The sequence below is a fragment of the Triticum aestivum genome, chromosome 3A (genome assembly GCF_018294505.1).
Source record: "Triticum aestivum cultivar Chinese Spring chromosome 3A, IWGSC CS RefSeq v2.1, whole genome shotgun sequence".
NCBI classification, from domain to species: Eukaryota; Viridiplantae; Streptophyta; class Magnoliopsida; order Poales; family Poaceae; genus Triticum; species Triticum aestivum.
In genome coordinates this window covers 551,478,268-551,498,460 of record NC_057800.1, presented here as the reverse complement: position 1 = coordinate 551,498,460, position 20,193 = coordinate 551,478,268, and the positions used below count along the sequence as shown (strand labels likewise).

Sequence of the window (20,193 nt, the reverse complement as noted above, 5' to 3'; positions counted from 1 at the left end):
CATATGCCTCAATTCACAGTTGAAGAGGCCGGCGTTGAAGAAATGGAAGATGAAGATGTGGACATTGGCTGCTCCACACCCGTAATCAGTGATGAATTTTGGGAAAGTCAGCATCCAAACTCTTCAATGTTCACCCCTCTACAGCAAATTCCTCAGTCCCCCACACAAACTGTTCACACGGGCTCTGAAGAAACTCATCCCATTGCATCTATCCATGAGGAAATTCCAGCCACTAGCACTGAAGAAACTGCTGCTGCTGAACAACCAATGACGCAGACTGCCACTGAGGAGGAACCAGAAATTCCTCAGCCTGAAGAACCTGCGATTGAGATTCCTGAGGTCGTGATGCAACTCACTGACACTCCTCTGCCGAAGCCAAAGGATCCTTTCTCACGCAAGCAAAAGTTCAAGGCTGATGATTTCTTCGGTGAGCACGTATTCTTCGAAGATTACAACCCATATGACTCTGCTCGCATTAGGAAGAGGCGTTTCTGGACTGCCAGTCAAGCAAATTTCTATTCCTCAGTGCTGTTCAACAAGGAGAAAATCTTCTACCATGAGCATATTCCTCACGTGGATATGGAATCTCCGCCATGCTTCGCACCAGTCCTCAGTGTTCTTCACGACGCTGGACTGCTAAACTTTTGCTCTGACATCTGCGATTAGAATGAAGAACTAATTCTTCAATTCTATGCAACGCTGCACATCACCGGAGATGCTGAAGATGTGAATTCATGGGTGTTGTACTCGATGTCTGAAAACACTCACTACACTGCACCAGCCTCTGAATTGCTTCGTGCTCTACCACTCAGTCCTCCTCTTGAAAAAGCTCGCTGCATCTACAGTGAACCTGAGCTCACACATCATTACATGCAGGTGCTGATGAAACCTTTGAAGCCAGGTCAAGCACCAAGAACCAAATTCCTCGTGAAGGAATTGTTGTACGTGCCCAGAACTGTCTATCGTATTCTTACGAGAACAATCAGTCCCATCAAAGGCCACGACTCATCTGATGAGGAAATTGTTGGCATCATGAAGAATCTGGTATTCAACATCGTTCATGGCATTCCTGTCAATTATCATGATTTCTTCACGAGGACTATGGCAAATGTTGCACTATCACCATTTGAGCTGAAGCCTTATGCACCTTGGATTATGAGATTCCTCAGAACAAGGTCTTCACTCAACTACAAAGCTGATTTCCAAAATCACCTCAGCTACTTGCCCCTAATTGAAGTCCTCAAGCAGACATATTCCTCAGTTGATGGAAAGGGCAAAGCACCAGCTGTAATAGATGAAGGCATTCGTCCATTGGATGGTCAGTTTCGCAAAGTTGCATCTTATTTCACCAATGATGACTCTGCCACACACGACTTTGCCAATGCACCTAAGTCCACTCCTCAAGCCACTGCTCCGTGCGTGATGACTGAATGTGACTTCTGCTTAGTCTTCACCAGAAGGTGGATCGAAATGACAAATGGGTTAAGCGTCAATTTGGTTCACTTCTTCACAACATGACTGCCACACACAATGCAATGAAGAAAAACCACTACTACCTCCATCAAGTCCTCGGTCGCACCTGGGTAATCCTGTCACATCTGTATGGTGAAGAAAAACTGAAAAACATGGGTCTCAAAGAAAATTTTGACTGGTATGCACCTCCACCAAAGAAATTCAAGAAGGTCTAGGTTCCTTCTTTGGTGGCCAGCTCATATTCTTCATCGCGCGACACTGATGAACATGAAGATTTGGACGACACTGCGGCAGGCCCTACATCAACAAACGACCCCAACAACGCTGGCGCTCCTTCATCAACATGATTATCTTCAGGGGCGTTAGTCCTCATTTTCGATCCTTTTAGTCATTCGATGACAAAGGGGGAGAAATATGAGTTAGTCTTCAAGCGGGTCTACTATATGGGCGTTTTTTTGCTAAGTTACAACTCTTGTTCTTCTGAAACTTTATTGGATCGAGTTGCAATCTTAAACCCGATGGTGCTCTGATACTTTTGATGCACTGTGCTCTGATACTTTTGATGCACTATTCTGCATGCTTATTCCTCGTTAATATTATTGCACGCATGCTGAATTTCATCAAGCACCATATTTCATCATGCATTCCAAATTTTTCATATTATATGTTAAATGCATGTATGAATTACAAGATATAGGGGGAGATCTCCATGATTCAACTCTTCAAGTGTGCATTGCTTCAAAGGCAAATTCCTCACTATGCACATTTTCAGGGGGAGTTCTTCTATATCTTGCAATCAAATTCCTCAATATCAGTAGTTACACTTCATATGTTTATCCCCGTTGAAAACTTAACCTATATTGTCATCAATCACCAAAAAGGGGAAGATTGTAAGTGCATCTAGTGCCCCTTAGTGATTTTGGAGCAACTGACACTTGTCATTTGAGAGCAACCCATCCTCTGAGGACTTTGAGCGAAAATCATCAAGTGAGGAAAAACCAAAAACCCAAAATCCAAACACCTACAAACCCCAAGTGATTGAGCATCACTGAAGAGATTGATTCTGCGTGGATCCGACGCTTGTTACCTTTGAAGATTGTGCTTCTTCCAGACAGTTAGGCGTCATGGTCTAGAGCATCCAAGAGGAATTGTGGATCGCCGAGTGACCAAGTTTGTGAAGGTTTGGAAGCCGCATGAAGACTTACCACGAGCGATTGGACGAGGTCTATGTGACCTTAGTTCAAGGAGAATACAGTGAGGACTGGGTGTCCTGAGCTGCGTGTTCAGGACTGGGTGTCCGGGACTGTGTGTCCTCGAGTTTAAATACTCAGCCGCTCCAACCAGACATACAACTGAGACAGCAGTTGGAACTGGTCTACCAAATCATTGTCTTCACCAAGCTTACTGGTTCTATTTCCTCAACTCTTTCATTCCCTCATAATTGTGTTGTGTGTTTGTTCATATCTGTGTTTGAAGACTTTGACTGAAGACTTTCTCAATTTCCTCAGTTCAATTTCTTTAGTCTGTTTGTCTTCATTCCGTGTTATCCTGTGATTACGCTTCATGTACTCTGTGTTTGTCTTTATTTCATCATGATGACTATGCTTGTATTATGTTATGTTTACTTCTGAGTACTTATTCCGCTGATAGTAGTTCTTTGCTAAGAAATTTCCTCACCGGCCTCAATGAAGAATTTCATAAAAATCGCCTATTCACCCCCCTCTAGTCGATATAACGCACTTTCACCCTTCAAAAACACCCTTGTAGAAATTTAAAAGCACATCAAAATCCTTGATGAGTATGAGGTCTTCTTCCTCCTACATCCATTGATGGTGTGTTGTGAGCAAATCTCAGTGTCGTCTCTGGCCCCTGTTTCAGCGGAGCAAACTTGTTTAAAACGATGAGCTTTTAAAAGTAGCATCCGAAAAGTCGTCGATATAGACCACAAGCGTACAAGACGTTAGCGGCCACGATCTGCGTAGCAAATCATCACCTCGGAGAAAAAAAATGACCCGGACGGGGTCGGGGAAAACAAACCTTGCATGCTCCTCGATAGGCCGAGTCTGGTCAATCTTCATCGGTTGAAATTGGAGCCGGAGGACAAAGACATACCGCCACGTTGTCTGCTCCACCGGCCAGCCCGACCGAGACAAACCTATAAAAGAAAATGTCAGACACGAAGAACCAGATATAAGAACACACCATCTTCCACACGCCTCCCGGCGATACAAAGAAGCATCACCAGAATGAGGATGAGGCGAGGAGACTTTATTGCACGTCGAAAGTGATACCGTTGTCTCCTAATGCCTGAAGAGAAAAAAAACTACGATTAGCGCATCCTCACAAACCCTGACCAGCAGAGGAGGAGACCGTCGATCTACCCGCGGAGGAAGATGATGGCCGGGAAGGAACCCTAGATGGGTTTTGGGGCTGCGTCTTAGGTATGTGACCTGGTTTGCAGGTATCTCTAGACTCAGGTTAAGTTTTCCTATGAGCGCATTCTTAACCGATTTTCTAGTAAAACTGATTTTTTGAAACAAAGGTTGGCGCCCGGTTTCAGTCTACCACAAACAAATTATTATTTTCCGGGAGTGTGTACTGGAGGAGTAGTTTCATTTTCCTCGTCCGGTTTCCAATCTGCCCAGGTTGGAGAGGCGTCGTAGTCAAAGCGTCCAACCGCGAAGCAGCCGTCAAAGTCGGAGCTCACCCTACCTTCGGCGCGACGCGACTGGCGCCCGCGCGTAGGCGGGGCCCCCCAGCGGCCTCGGATGCGGCTTCGGGTGGCGCCACTCCCGAGCCGAGCTCATCTCCTCATCCAGATACCACCGCTCATCATGTCCACCGAACAACCAGGCGGGCGGGCAGGCTCCTAGCACGGCGCGCACCGGCCAATTTGTTGGGCCCTCCTCCCCACGCCTACACCTCAAACGCGCTGGGCGCCACCCCGAAATCCCACCAAGCTGGACCTCCTCCCACCCGCCAGCTCCCAACAGGCGCTCGGTAGAGCCCATGTCACTGCCGCCCGGGCCCGCGCAGCCCGTGGCCCGCGCGTCGGCGGGACGGCCTCAGGCAGGCTGGCAGAGTTGCAGGCGAAAGCGTCCGTGGAGGAAACGTCGGTCGCTGTTTTCGAAAGCGGCAGCGCTGCGCTGCCTTTTTCGGAGCCAGCCGCCGGGAACGATGCCGAAAGTCCACATTGACGTGTGGGCCATCTTAAGTACTTGACCCCGCGTGTCATGGCTGTCCAGCACACCTGCCGAATGCCAGCGAGCTGGTTTACTTTTTTATTAGAGCATCCACAATGTTGTGTTTTGTTGCCTCTAAGGCAGCCTCTAAGCCTTTAGAGGCAGGAGCTATACACTGTGGGCATGCGCCTCTAAGCCAAAATCCTTGGCATCGACTCCAAGCTTGGAGGCTGCCTCTAGTTCTTGCTTTGGACTAAAATAATCAGCTAACCCCACATGTCATGGATAGAAAGAGTGATGGCCATGCAAAGAGATGAGACACAATCGGTTGAAGAATCAAATATTTTACTCTATGTGGGGACATCTTAGAGGCTGAGAATATGTGCTACATACTACGCACTTTTGAGCCAAGTTTTATTACAGGACATGGGGCCCAGCTTAGAGGCAAGCCAGCCTCTAAGCACTATGGATGCCCTTATACGCAGCCGAAAAGATCCCGTCTCCTCGGATGCTTCCGTGGACCAAGCCTACGGTTTGGATTTGTTCCATGGTCACGGGCTACCAGCCAAACGCTACTTTTGGGTAAAGTTGCGATAGCCAAATGTGTGTATTTGTACTGACTCCCTTCGTTTTGAAATACAGTGCGTATTACTAGATTTTATAAGGGCTGTCTTTTTTTTTCGGGTAGGTTTTATAATATCAAACCTCATAAAAACTGATCAGGTTTATAGAATAATCCATCAATATCTATAGTGTCAAATCAATACTACTGGATTCACACTCAACATTGTAGATATAGAAAATTTTCTGTATAAATATAGTCAAAGTTTATGAAGCTTGACTTTTGAAAAAAAAAACAATGCTAGCTATAATATGAAACCAATGGAGTAGTAAACTTATCCCCGCCTCCAATACTGTTACTTTCTCGACTCCTAGGTAAACGAATGCCGAACTACGGTCCTCATCTCAAATGTATATATATTTATATTTATTAGATTTTTACAACTTTTGTCCAATAAGTTGTTTATACCAGTACATTGTTGTGTTTAGTTATGCAATGCATGTAACACTTAAAGCGCCGGACACCAAACATAGATTGCCGAGTGGTTTGGTTCAGGAAGCAGAGGCTGGTGGCACTTCTTTCGGATGTTTGAGTCAATCACAAACACGAATGTAATAGAGCACCACACGAACTTGCAACTTTTTTTTTGCTAAAATGAACTTGCACTGTGTATATATGTGGTCAATACTTGTACTGACATGGGTGTTGAAGTTACTCTCTCATACACTTTTTTAACTCATCAACAAAGCTCTCTTGTTTGTTCTTCTTTTAAAAAAGCTATCTTTTTAGTTGTATGCACATATTAATTGAACTTTGCCCAAAAATGAAATCAACATTGTTACACTGAAAATTGTTCGATAAAAAGATGTAGAATGTTCACACCAAGTCAAAAAAGGGTATGTGTGGCTAGCAACTTTAAATTTGAATTTAACTCGTGATTTTATTATCTGCTTTTGTGTTAGAAAAGAAGTTATTGTGCGTTGAAACTTAAAAGTGAAAAAATCTGATGAAAATTTCAGGCTACCAAAGAATTGTAAAAATTAGTTCTGAATCACAAAGGAAAGTGTGTTGTATGAGATATTTTTTTGGAACAATATGAGAAAAATTATGCATATATAATGGGATTTATAATAGAATAAAAAAATGTATATCCATTTTTGAAGCATCACAGCACATCATCCCTGCAAAGGGTAGACATGTTCAAGGCAACATAGCTGGCAAAATATGATCAAAGAAACATGCCCAATTATATTGTAATAAAAAATGTAAAGAATAAAGTCTGAAAGTAAACAAAGCAAAGAAATAAGGAAAGAATCTGCTGCCAGCAATCAAATCCCCGTCCAGCCAACGGACGGCCAGGCCAGTGACCAGTCTCTCGGTGCACCGGGTCCATCCAGCCCCCCCTCGCCCGTCTCCCCACCCTGTCTCTCCTCCACCCATCAAACCAAACCCTCCCTCCGCCCACGCCCAGGCCAGGTAAAAACCCCGGACGCGCCCCCAACCCGCCGTGAGCACCCCACGAGACCGACTTGGAAAAGCCAGAGAGGAAAAGGAGACAGAGACGAGGAGGAGGGAGACACAGAGAGGGACGGCGGCGGCGGCGGCGGCCTCCACTTGCCCGGAAAGCGCCGCTGCCCCCGCGGGGATCGCGTGGCCCGCCGCCGTCGAGATCTAGGGTTGCGGCCGGCATGGCCAGCCCTCGGTCGCCCGCCGCCGGCGCCCTCGCCGGGGACGAGGCGATCTGGAGGAAGCTCCGCGACGCGGGCTTCGACGAGGAGTCCATCAGGCGGCGCGACAAGGCGGCGCTCATCGCCTACATCTCGCGTCTCGAGTCCGAGGTACCTCGCTCCCTCCCCTCCCCTCCCCTTCCCCGCCGCGTCGCGTTTCATGGCATGCCGGAGCAGTCTTTCTGGGGCTTCTTTCGGAGAGGATTGGCGAGTCGCTGCGTGGTTTCTTGGCCTCGTCAGGCCAACGGCGGCGTTGTTCCGTGCGCAGATTGGGTGGGAAGACGGCGTCTTGGATTCTGCTCGCAGCCCCGTTTCTTGGTTTCTTTGGCACCGTGGTGCGTGTTGGTGCTGGATGGGTTGCCTGACGATGAAATGCGTCGTTCTGGCTCATTGCCCAGTGTGTCTGTAGGGCGGAGTTGACTGCTGTAGGCATATATTTTGCATATTAGGTTTTTTTGTTGCTGACCTGGGATTGCGTAGATTTTACCCTTTCTGGTTATTGTTTCTTGATACAACGCGTTTCAACTGCTGCAACTATTGTGTCCTTCGTATTGTTCGAGTATATTTTGTTAAGTGCATTCTACTCCTAGACCAATAGTTAGTTTGCAGTGAACCTTTCAACAAAGGTCAGCTGTAGCTTGGTAAGAAAAATGGATTCAACAGAAAGGCTGGAGGGGGGATTACGATGATTATAACAGAGATGGCATTTGCATAAATCTTTTGCATTTCATTGGTGTCAGCATCGAACCGTGCAGATTTGGTGCTAATTTTGGGCAAACATTTTGTTAGCCTTACTCTCATAGAGAATGATTCAGGTTATTTGGATTAATCAAAGGATGTAAATTATACTAATGTCCACCTTTGTCTCATAGATCTAACTGTATGAACATTGTACCAAAGTTTCCTATGCTCAATATACTTTGATCTGCTGCAAAGACTGTGTGGAGGCTGATGTTGTTTCAATGGTAGTGGTTTGCTAATTGGGTTGCTCAATATGTTGTAGGAACCATTAAGGCTGTCACAGTTAATTTTATAATACGCAAACACTCCCCATCCTGATCCATACCAAAAGACACTGTTTAGTATATGCTGTAAGCCAACTTTTTTTGGGAACTGTTGCATGCCTCTGACTCTCCATATCTCTATTTCGTGCACTCATTTGGCTGTAGGTTTATGATTACCAGCACAACCTCGGGCTAATGTTGTTGGAGCGAAAGGAATTGGTATCCAAGCATGAACAACTCAAAGCTTCTATGGAGTCTGCTGAGATCATGCACAAGCGTGAAAGAGCTTCCCAGCAATCTGCTCTAGCTGAAACAAGGAAGAGGGAAGAAAACCTAAAAAAGAATGTAGGCATTCAGAAGGAGTGTGTTGCTAATGTAAGACTGCTTTTCAATTAAGCTTGTAGAAGCCCAATTCTTTTTATTCTGTAATAACCTGTCACAACTAAATGCTTGCACTATCCATGAATTCGTCAAAGATGGACATTAAATTTATCATGAAAAAAAATGAAGAATGTGATACCTCGAGTTATCATCGACATCATGGTCTCCACTGAATGATTATTTTACTATTATTCTTATGCCAACATTAGACTTCTACGTTAAGTTTATGTTCCACTTCACATATCTGCTTAACCTGCCTCTGATTCCATGTTTTTCATGTAGCTTGAAAAAGCACTGCATGATATGCGTGCGGAAACAGCTGAAATAAAGGTTTCCTACGAAACCAAATTATCCGAAGCACTTGAAATGATGGATACTGCTCAAAAGAAATTTGACGAGGCAGAAGAGAAGCTTCTTGCAGCAAAATCTTTGGAAGCAGAGTGCACTCGTGCTCGTAATGCTGCATTGAGAAGTTTACAAGACATGGAAGAACGTGAAGACCAGCTTAGAAGATACCGCCTTTCTAGTGATCATGAGTGAGTATTCAATATCTTGTGGAATTAAGCTGGCCTTTCTAACCAATATCAATATAATAGTCTCTCAGTATATAAATTGGGGTGTGTTATGTTCTACTCCCTCCGTCCCATAATGTAAGACGTTTTTTGACACTAGTGTAGTGTTAAAAAACATCTTACATTATGGGACGGTGGGAGTAGTAAATTGTGATGTATGATGTATGTCCATTTCCTGAATATGGTGGTGGGCATCTTTCTTCTTTGCTATCTGAATCGAGTATGTCATTGCAGGTATGAGGCCAAAGAAAAGGATATTAGCTTACAAAGGAAGTCGTTGAATGATATGAAGAAAATGTTGCATGAAAAGGAGCAGGTTCTACTGAAAGAACAATCACTTCTTAATCAGAGGGATGAAAATATCGTTGAGAGGTTAGCACGTGTAACTCAGTCGGAGAAAAAGTTAGAAGAGGACAAGGTGATTCTCGAAGCTGAATGGATGTCTCTAATGGAAGAGAAAAACAAGCTGGATCTTAAAATGGAGGCAGTAGCTTCAAGGGAGGAAGTATGTATTGTTTTTACTAATCGTTTTGTTAGCAGCTTTATTTATTGCTAAAATGGCGGAATTTTATATCACAACTGCTTTGCTCACAGGCTATAATTCAGAAGGAATCCTTGCTTGACAAACGGGAGAGTGAGCTGTTGATTTTGCAAGAAACAATTGCAAATAAAGAAAGGGTAGGTTTCTCCAGTTTACATTGTAGATGATGTGTGCAAATGAGTTTATACCTCTTCTAAATCATCCTGACTCCCATTGCAGGTTGAGATTGAAAGGCTGACTCATGAACAAGAAGTGGCCCTGGAGAGGAGAAAGCTTGAGTTTGAAACTGAGATGGAGAATAAGCGCTTGTCTTTTGAGGCGGAAATGGAGACGAAGAGGACATTGCTGGATCAAAGAGAAAGAGCTCTCAGTGAGCAAGAGTTGGCATTTGCTCAGAGGGACCAAAATGTTGACATTCGGCTTGCTGAATTAGCAAGCAAGGAAGAGGCCATAGCAAGGAGAACAGATGAGTTGAAAGACGAGGAAGGAAAGCTCCTCTCTCAAAGAGAAGCGTCATACATTGAGCTGCAAAAAGAAAGAGAGGAAGTACAGAAGATGAAATTATATTTGGAGAAGGAAAAGGTTTTCTTTGAAGAGGAGAAACGGGAAGCAATTCAAGCCCAGCAAAATCTTGCAATAACCCAAGCAGATAGAGATGATTTGCTTACTCTACAGATCAAACTTAAAGAAGAAATTGACAATCTTAGAGCCCAAAGAACAGAGCTCGTGGCTGATGCCGATAGGCTGCAAGCAGAAAAAGAAAGGTTCGAGATTGAATGGGAGCTGTTTGATGAAAAGAAAGAGGAGCTTCAAAAGGAAGCTGCTAGAATTACTGAAGAGCGAAGAGTAATGACAGAGTATCTCAATAATCAGTCAGACATCATCAAACAAGAGAAGGAAAATTTGCGTGCTGAGTTCAAGAAGAATTCAGAAACCCTCTCCTGTGAACATGAAGAGTTCATGATTAAGATGCAGCAAGAACATGCAAGTTGGCTGAGTAAGATTCAACATGAGAGGGAAGATCTTACAAGAGACATTGATAACCAGAGAATGGAATTACTGAACTTGGCCAAGGCAAGGCAGTTGGAAATCGATGCTGATTTAAGGGAAAGAGAAAAGGAGTTTGAGCAGAAAAAATCCATGGAGCTCGAGCACATAAATTCTCAAAAGGTGATGATCATGTCAAAACTAGATCATGTTGCGCTTGAATTGCAGAAACTTGAGGATGAGAGGAAAGAGGCTAATTTGGAGCGTGAAAAGAGAGAGCAAGAGCTGTCTGAGATAAAAAACACCATTGAAGCCCTTAATAATCAACGAGAGAAGCTGCAAGAGCAAAGAAAGCTCCTACATTCAGACCGAGAATCAATAACAGAACAAATTCAGCAACTTGATGTGTTGAAAGAACTGAAAAGCGATTCTGAGAACAAGCAACTGTCTTTGATAGAGTCTGAAAAGTCAAAGTCTTTGATAGAGTCTGAAAAGTCAAAGATGAACTATACTGGCCTCCTTCCTTGTGGTGAAGCTCATAATTCAACTCCTAAGAATTGTTCTGCACCAAAGCTTCTTGAAAGGAAACTAGAAGTGTCACCTTCAGTCTCAACACCAGTATCTTGGGTTCGAAAATGCGCTCAGGTGATATTCAAACGCTCTCCTGAGAAGAGTTCTGGTCATGATAATGGTAGACTTCTTGATAACGGTGTACCAAAAAACCTTCGGAAAACTGTTGACATCAATGGATCACTTGCTGATGAGCCAGGCGACCAAGCTGGAGAAATACCTCAAGTTGTTAATGGTGCAAAAGTTGGGAAGAAAAGGAATTATTTGTTGTCATATGATCCAAGTGAAGCTTTAGAACCAAGGCGGAAGTACCAAAGGAGCACTATTCAGACAGTAATTGGAGGGGAAATTACTTTGAACAACTGGTATGCTTTATTCTAATCAACTATAGTATCTTTATGCTAATTCCTGTCGAGTATTTTTTTTACTGCATTAACACGTCATATGTTGCCAGCCCATCAGTTCTAGAGGAGAAGTGCTCCAAAAATGAACATGATGCCGCCCCACTTGGTGTATTATCTGGCATCAGCAAGGATCATGAATACAGTAATAAAGGGCCACAGAACCTGAGAATACCAGTAGACTCAGCTTCATCTGATGATCTGGTCTTTGCAAATGGGAAAGCGGATAATTCAGATTTTGCTGACGAGGATGAACCTTCAGAAGAGATCACAGTGGTAACTGCTCTTTCCTGATGTGTTTGCTCCTCTTCAGTTAATAAATATTGTCGAGTGTCGTAATAAACTTTGCTTATGTTATTCTAGTTCTTATGTCTTGAATGTTATGTATTTAGATTTTTGCTTCTTTACCTAATTTTGTGCTGAACGAGATAACTCTGACCTCCAAGTCTATCCTGCCAGCTTGTTTAACTTGTTGCTGATTGTTTAGCTTACATTTTTAGATCTTATATATCACACTGCTCTTCTTGTTAATTGCTTTAGCTTGCAAGTTTTGAATCTTATGTAATGTTGCTGCTAATTGTTTAGCTTATCAACTGTCCGGTGCCCCTGTATTTTGGATCTTAAATATCACTGCTAGCGTGCCCTTGTGCCTTACCGTTTTGATGCTTTATCCTTTGTAGTCCGCAACCGAACCAACTACTGGAGCACTTGAAGGCAGGGATGAGCATGATGAAGATAGTGATGACGAAGATGAAGAGGAAGAGGAAGAAGAGAAAAGTTCGTCAGCGAAGAAGTTGTGGCGTTTTCTCATCACATGAGTAGCAGCTTCCCCGGTAGTATAGTCATACAGAGCTGACTGTAGGCTGACAGTTACCTCTTATGAAGTTGCTTTGCTCTTAGCTCCATTTGTGTCTCCACCTTTCGGGTTGAAAGGTTGGGTGCTTGTTGGTTTTGTGTGCCTATGAGCAGCGGAGGTTTTGGAAGCCGCTGTGATGAATCACGCCATGCATGTGTTCTTTATTTTCACATCCTGAAGGCTTCAACGTGTAAAGTGGTTGATAGCTTGTGGTTTGTGTCAAATTGATCGGGGGTGTAGGAACAGCCCATATGATGAGTATTAGTGCCGTTATGGGTGGTGTGATAGTCGCCTGTTCAGTGCTCGTTCAGTAGGTGATTTTTATTCTCTTGATGTGTGACTCGTATGGTTGTCTTGCAAGAAATTTGTGGCTTGTCTGATCGATGCTGCTGTGGTTTCTTCGAACACCCGGTTGCTGCTTGGTGTTGTTTCGACTGTTGCAACATTGCATTGCATCGCAATAGGATTGCTTGTTGGAGATAAGCAGCATGCTGACCAACAAACAGGGCCACGTCAGGTCAGATGTTAGAGATAAGAGTTTAGTTTTGCAGAAATTTATAGCAATATTTTTGGGACATATTATGACACATAGGTTTATAATATGATATGCATAAATTTACAATACGCAAATCATCAAAGGTTTCTGTGATTTCATATCTTTAGCAGAGCATTTTTCTTCTACTTTCTTCGATCCATATTACTTGTCGCTGCTTTAATACAATTTTGTTGCATTTTTGAGCTAAAAAGCAGTTAGATTTAGGGCTGGCTAAAAAGCAGATGTAGGGCCGACAATTTGTTTTTCTCCGTGAAAAAGAAGTGGAAAGATGATGATGAGACGCATGAATCAGGAGGGCTGGTGGGTGGCACTACACATGACCATCGCGGCGCGCATCTCCTTTGCATTCCTGCTTAAATCTTTCCTGACTCCTTTTTATTTGCTCTCCCACATGTTAATTTCAGACTTTGGGGTAACGTTATGGCGTGATGATTAGTGGTCAATGTCCGTTGGGGTCAGCCCGCCGCTCGTTTTCATGAGACCATGAGAGGTTCCACCTGCATTCCCACTACATACCCCCTCCGTTCCGAATTATTTGTTTTGGAGTTATTTTAGTGCTAGATAACTCCGTATCTAAACAAATCTAAGATAAATAATTCGGAACGAAGGGAGTACATGCGTGCATCCGTCTTCTTCTGCTGCTCATCTTGCCCTCAGACCAAGAAAAATGGAAGATGTTGGCATGTTGCCATCAAACCTAGACATGTTGTGGGCTACGATAATTACTCTGCTACCTCCACACTCTCGTTGTGACAATCTAATGCTCCCTTTGCTGCCTTAAAAAAGCTCCCTTTGTATATATCGTAATATAAGACGTTTCTTGATACTCTTCGTATAAAAAATGTCTTATATTTTGATACAGAGGTATCTTTTTTCTTTTTTGTCGTTTTTCTGTTAGCCGGAAATGGGGAATGGGTATGGATTCCCGACTCTCAAGCCGCATGACAGTTTTATCTTGCACTCTGTCTAGCTCGGATAGGCAATTACTTACCATGTTGCATCACGACCAACTCTTCGAATTCTTTGCATCTTACATAATTCATTCAAGCATGATAACTCACTCGCGATGCATAACGGAAAGAATTTGGCGTCTTGGCGTTCGCCAGCTCGATGGCTTCAATACAATCAGTCTCTAGCTCCATTTGTGGCTCAAAATATCTCTACCACGTATCACCTTTTATTTTGAATTATAAGACGTTTTGGATATTTAAATAGTGTAGACTATGTACAGACTAAAATAAATAAACAAAAATGAAAACACGTCCATATACATCCGATTCAGAAAAACAAAGTTAGAACATCTTATAATTCAAAATGAAGAGAGTAGTTAACAATAATGAATTTCGTGTAAGACCTTGGTCAATCTTCTAAGCATTTGGATTAGCATCCACCATCCTCGTCTCAGGCATGTACAAAATAAAATTGCACCCATGTTTTGCTAAAGTGGATGTAATTTTAGGCGACTCTGAATTTAATTTCTTCCAACCAACTGAAAATTAGCAAAAGTACAAAACTAATATATGAGCAAAACGGCAGAACATATCAGAAATTGGATTCTAAGTTAACGATTGAACGCTAGAGGGTTTGTGCCTCTCGCCGGCTCCGCCATGGGGGCGCGGTGGATTCTGGCAAGGGCCGGCGGGAGGGTTCCGTTGTTAGTCGTTTCTTTGAGATTTGTTAGGGTTTGTGTCCTGCTCAGGAAGGCGAGACGACAGTGGCTCCCTGCAGATGGAATAAAGGTCTCCCTACCCGGCCCTATTTCGATGGTGCATCTAGCATCGTTGGTGGGCGTGTGGAGCTGTGTCTCCAGCGGTTCTATTCTCGGTGGATTTGCTCAGATCTGGTTGTTGTTTGTCTATGTTCGTGTGTCTTCGGGTTGGATCCTTTCGATCTACATTATTCCTTATCGGTGGCGGTTGCTATTCTGGTGCGCTGGTCCTATGGGGCCTTAGCGCGATGACTTCCTGACTGTCTACTACAACAAGTTGTGCCCGACTCCAACGAGGGAGGGACGATGACCGCGGCGTGTCTTCGGCTCGCTCAAGTGCTTGTAGTCGTCGCTAGGTGGTCTACGTATCTGGATGTAATCTTTATTATTTTTTGTGTTTGTTGTACTGCCATGATTAAAGATGAATAGATTGGAAATTTTTTCGAAAAAAAATATACGGAGCAAAACAATAAGTACCTAAGTAGTGCATCATATTCTCCGATTCATTTTTCTTACTTCTCGGATCCATATTACTTGTCGTTGGTTTAGTATAAAAGTTGGTTTAGTACAAGTAAATATGGATTAGAGGGAGTACTCCAAGTTAAGTGTGAGAAAATTTAAGATGGTCTCTTTTACCTTCCATGATCTAAGAGGACAACTTAATCCTAGCCCTCGATATTTTAGCCATCGTTCATTCTAGGGCAGTTTTGACTATACAAATATGGTAAGTATACGGAGAAATAAAAATAGGAAACATATTTGATAGATTGATTTCTCTTTCCAAGAAGATATTTTCCTTCTGCTAAAAATAAAAACTTTACACTATATACTATGTTCGTTCAAAATAAAGTACTCTTATGACACATACGTGTATATTTTTTGTGAGGTACGGAGTACATGTGTATATTACTACATCCTAAAGTACAACTTTTCTTAATCTTAGAAAATCCAACGGTTTTAGAATACAAGCCAAGCGATAGCATATCTGAATTTCGTAATCGGATCATGAAAAGTTAACGGCTCATATTGATTCAGGATCATCTTTAAAAAAAACTTAAAATAAAATAGTGCAGCGTACTCCTATGCTCCAGTTCATTTCCCTGACTCCGAGCTAAGTGGGCAGCTACTCGGCCTGATTTCCTACTTAACATCGCGTGTCACGACCTCAGGCAGGCGTCTCCTCCTCTCCACCCTCACCGCTCACCGGCTCCCGCTCTCCAGGCCTCCACCGTGCTCCTTCCGCGCTCCACCTCGCCGCCGCCTCCTCTTCCCAGCGCGCCGCCGCCCCGTTGCTCCTTCCCACCCAGCGGTCCGCTCTTACATCTCCCCTGAGCCGCCTTACCCCGACGACGACACCATTGGCGGCACGGCCGCGCGACGGTGATTCAGCGCGGTGACATGGTCGAGTAGCGGCGCCAAGGACCATGCCAGCGGCCGTATCCGCGGTACGTACCACGCACTTCCTGTTTTGTGCCTGTAGGCTGTAGCGAATCGTGCAGCGAAATCAGGGGAACGAATTCGAACCCCGATCTGGATCGATCGAGCGAGATTGGTACTTCAAAGGACTGCTGCAACTGTAATTTCGGTTCGGTGCTAGTTGTCACTTTTTGCTTTTGGGTACTACCAGCACTAGTTCGACTATCGCTCAGCTGCATTGACTGAAATCATACTTGGGTAACTTCGGTCACCTTATTTGAGGGCGTAGCTCTGACCTCTGAATTTTGCGCTGAAGCAACTGAGAGGAATTGCTTAGTTCAATTTGTAATTCAACAGTAAAAAACGTTCAGCGGGAACAGAGTGATAGGTTACTTCTGAATCTTTTATTGCATCAGTCAGAGCATTCACTGCAGACAACCATGCAACGAAATTACAGCAACTAATGGATTGCTTAATGCTTAAAAATATTATGGGTTCATGATTTCCGTGTCTTTATATTACTAGTTTCTTTCGTTTTGCACCACTGATTATGGAGTGCCGACGAATTTGCATATGTTTGTGTGTTCATAACTTCACAATGCATGAAATCCCGAACTTAAGTTGCGTGATGCTTAAAGAATCTAACAACTACTCCCTCCGTCCCAAAATATAAGAACGTTTTTGACACTAGAGTAGTTGCCTGTGAACTATGCTGAGAATTATGGTACTAGTGCATGCCGTGCTTTTCTCTTGCTTCCATTTCTACAGGTGTGAAGTGTAGAATAAGCGTGATAGTTAGGCCTGTTAAGTTTAGAGAAAAAGAGAGAAATGAGACTTGTTGTATTTACTTTGACGCAAAGGGTTATATTCCCTCCGTTCCTAAATGTAAGTCCTTTAGTGATTTCAATATAGACGTATGTAGTTCGTATTGAATTCTCTAAAAAGACTTATATTTAGAAACGGAGGGAGTAGTACAAGAGGTGGAATACCACATTTATTGTAACACACAAACACACACTAACTGGGTAACTACCCTCATATTTCGGATACCTACCCTTACACATACGACATACGGGTGTCATCCTCACACACTCGGGTGCTACCCTCACTACCTCTAACACCCCCCTCAAACTCTAGGCGGATGAAGGATGAATGAGCCTTGAGTTTAAAAGTGCGGAAAGAGACGCCACTAAAAAAAATGGAACCAAGTCTTGAAATCTTCATCTTAGTGTTCAACCTGTTACAACTTTACAAGTTACTAATGTGATCATTCGTTCCTTTAATCTGTGCTAGATAAAACTGGTTGATCAGATTCTTGGTCTACCTCGCTCAAATTTTTCTGGATTTTTAAAGTTTGGCTAATTTTCATCATGAATATCTTGCCGAATAAGGCTATCTACGTATATGATTAAGTTGGAACTACTTCACTCATTTGATCCACATTGATCCATGATTATTCTATCCGGTATATAGGATATTAGCTGTTTTACTTATTTATTTCTTTGCTCTCCATGATTAAATCTGTTCCAACATTTCACAGTAAAGCATAGTGGATTTATCGCTGCAACTTTCTTATGAAGGTTAGTAGAGGGAGATCGAAGATGAGGAATACGCAGCGAAAGCCATCTATTCTCAACTTCGATGCTGGATGCGGATCTTCCTTATCTTTTATTGTAATAGGCTTGGTGGGATGCACCCTCATTGCCTGCCTATTTTTCATCGGCCATCAAGTAAAAACTGGGCATGCCCATAGCTATCCCAGCCATCTGCCTGCCACCAGAGAATTGGAAGAGGTTGAGGAAGAGCATTTTCGGTTGCCACCTCCTCACAAGGTGAATCCTCGTGCAGTGAAACGTGCAGTCAAACGTCGGGGCTCTACCAAGGTTTCAAAGATCATCGATGATTATCTGGATGGGTCCTCAGCATTACACGACATATTCTTTCCTAGTGAAACAACTGCTGTGAACCCAACAAAAGGCAGAAATGACAGCATGTACTTTTATCCCGGTAGGGTGTGGCTGGACACCGATGGAAATGCCATTCAAGCCCATGGCGGTGGGATTCTGTATGATCACAATACCGCGACATACTATTGGTACGGAGAGAACAAAGATGGACCAACCTATCAAATTCACCCTGAAGGGGCACACCGGGTCAGTGCAAATTTCTAACATAATATCAGCCTTAAGCGTTATTTGTTTTTCCAGCAACCTTTCCTGACGCAACTCTGGTTTTTTATTGATTGCTTCTTAGTAGCCTGTGCACTGATACTTGCCTTTGCAATTTTTCAGGTAGACATTATAGGGGTAAGCTGCTACTCCTCGAAGGACCTATGGTCATGGACTCACGAAGGGATCGTGCTTCCCGGAGAGCGTACCAATATCACACACGACCTTCATATATCAAAGGTTCTTGAGAGGCCCAAGGTGATATATAATGACCGCACTCGGCAGTATGTCATGTGGATGCACGTCGACGACGGCAACTACACTAAAGCATCCGTCGGTGTGGCCGTCAGCAGATCCCCCACAGGCCCTTTCAGTTACCTCTACAGTTTCCGGCCACATGGGTTTGATAGCAGGGACATGACGATCTTCAAAGACGACGACGGCATGGCCTACCTCTTCTACGCTTCTCGGGGCAACACCGTGCTTCATGTCAGTCCACTGACAAATGATTATCTCAACGTCACATCGGCGATGAGGACAATATTGGTGAGACGGTTCAGGGAGGCTCCGGCCGTGTTCAAGCTCAGAGGAACCTACTACATGATCACCTCACGGTGCTCGGGCTGGGCTCCGAATCCGGCGCTGGCACACGCCACGCACAAGATCATGGGGCCATGGGAGACGCTGGGGAACCCGTGCGTCGGAGGCAACCACTTCCTCCGGCTGACGACGTTCCTGTCTCAGAGCACCTTCGTGCTCCCCCTCCCTGGCTTGCCGGGCACGTTCATCTTCATGGCAGACAGGTGGAACCCGTCGGATTTGCGTGACTCCCGGTATGTGTGGCTGCCCTTGTCCATTGGAGGTCTGGCGGACGAGGCGCTGGACTACAGCTTCGGGTTCCCGTCGTGGTCGAGGGTGTCGATTTACTGGCACAGGAAATGGCGACTCCCTGAAGGTTGGAGGAAGAGTTAGGCCTGAATTCTACCATTGGCATGGCGATAGTTATATATGACACAGCATCAGTAGGTGGAAGCAATCTGGGTGCAGATGCAGTGGTGATTGTTCAGGGTCTTGCTTGATGTATCCAACGAATGCAATCTGAGACTAGATGCCTTTTTTTCTACGGTGAATCTTAAAGTAGATACGAATATACGATAGAGTCAGCTCATGAAATTTCAGAATTGTGTGGCAACGTAACATCAAAACACAGCCCGGTTGGCTCAGTTTGGAAAGCGATTTGAGCAAAGAAGCCTCAGATGTTCAACTCTTGTTAGTGTAATAATGCTGCACAGATGCTTGGGTCTGAATCCTGTGGCTGTGGGGCATATATATAGATAGGTAAAGCAAGAAACCGAGCACCGACACACTCCGGCTCAAGCCGCTGCTCGTGCGCATCAGCACACGCGCCAAAGCGGGAGCCGTGGGCCGTGCGCGCGCACCTGCGTCTTAAGAAACGCCGGCGAAAATGCTGTGCAGACGATGGATCGATCGCACGACAGTTGGACGATGCCACATCCAGCCGTCCACTGGACTTCGATGATATACATGGACGGCCTGATGTGCAGCGTCGTGCACAAATCGTCCGCGCATCGTCGTCTGCGTAGCAACGCTCGGCAAGAGTAATAATAAGAGCAGAAGTCCAATCTGTGCAAACTTAATTTTGTACTACTGTACTACTCCCTCCTTTTCGGTTTATAGGGCTCAATTCAAAAATCTCATAAACCAAGGTAGATGGTGAGTGGTGAAATAATTTTTGTAGTTTGTAAAAACCACTCAATTAATGTGCTTATTTTCCTCAAACAATTGTGTTTACCAATGCATTAATTGCAGTGCATGCATGCATAAAGCACATGCATTGGTCATTTTTCTTTTAATACTTGCATGCAATGATTTAATGCATCTTGAAATCTGAACATGTAATGAGGAACAACCAAATTGAGCCTTATAAAGCGGGAAAACTAAAATTTTAAGATAGGCCTTATAAACCGGAAAGGAGGAAGTACTCAACAAGATGCGGGTCCCGGGCTTGAGGAGCGAGCGAGCACAGTGGCTGCTTCTGTTGCGGGGCGTGTTCCTCTTTTTCCTTGCC

At 44.1% G+C, this 20,193-nt stretch overlaps 2 protein-coding genes across 4 annotated transcripts; both read left to right on the top strand.

Moving 5' to 3' along the window:
• The first annotated feature begins 6,682 nt into the window (after nt 1-6,682).
• Nucleotides 6,683-12,638, top strand: LOC123062169 (nuclear matrix constituent protein 1b). Its single transcript, XM_044485543.1, has 8 exons — nt 6,683-7,055; nt 8,114-8,323; nt 8,612-8,865; nt 9,136-9,406; nt 9,496-9,579; nt 9,662-11,364; nt 11,454-11,676; nt 12,081-12,638. Exons 1-8 carry the CDS (start codon nt 6,906-6,908, stop codon nt 12,216-12,218), a joined length of 3,033 nt encoding a protein of 1,010 aa, XP_044341478.1. The 5' UTR covers nt 6,683-6,905; the 3' UTR covers nt 12,219-12,638.
• A 2,993-nt stretch (nt 12,639-15,631) lies between these two features.
• On the top strand, nt 15,632-19,368 carry LOC123062168 (uncharacterized). 3 transcript variants are annotated; one of them, XM_044485542.1, is made up of 3 exons: nt 15,632-15,965; nt 17,522-18,089; nt 18,228-19,368. In XM_044485542.1, exons 2-3 carry the CDS (start codon nt 17,538-17,540, stop codon nt 19,074-19,076), a joined length of 1,401 nt encoding a protein of 466 aa, XP_044341477.1. In that variant the 5' UTR covers nt 15,632-15,965; nt 17,522-17,537; the 3' UTR covers nt 19,077-19,368. The 3 variants fall into 3 exon arrangements, with proteins under 3 accessions (XP_044341477.1, XP_044341475.1, XP_044341476.1); XM_044485540.1 differs by having other exon boundaries at nt 17,517-18,089; XM_044485541.1 differs by having other exon boundaries at nt 17,477-18,089.
• Nucleotides 19,369-20,193: the final 825 nt, after the last annotated feature.

Bases quoted from the DNA above. Each gene is read 5' to 3' on its own strand.
- LOC123062168 (XM_044485540.1), top strand. From the start codon at position 15,945: ATGCCAGCGGCCGTATCCGCG. The intron at 15,966-17,516 runs GTACGTACCACG...TTTCTTATGAAG, and splicing joins TGCCAGCGGCCGTATCCGCG to GTTAGTAGAGGGAGATCGAA. The intron at 18,090-18,227 runs GTCAGTGCAAAT...GCAATTTTTCAG, and splicing joins ACCCTGAAGGGGCACACCGG to GTAGACATTATAGGGGTAAG.
- LOC123062169 (XM_044485543.1), top strand. From the start codon at position 6,906: ATGGCCAGCCCTCGGTCGCCCGCCGCCGGCGCCCTCGCCGGGGACGAG. The intron at 9,580-9,661 runs GTAGGTTTCTCC...CTCCCATTGCAG, and splicing joins CAATTGCAAATAAAGAAAGG to GTTGAGATTGAAAGGCTGAC. The intron at 11,677-12,080 runs GTAACTGCTCTT...TATCCTTTGTAG, and splicing joins CTTCAGAAGAGATCACAGTG to TCCGCAACCGAACCAACTAC.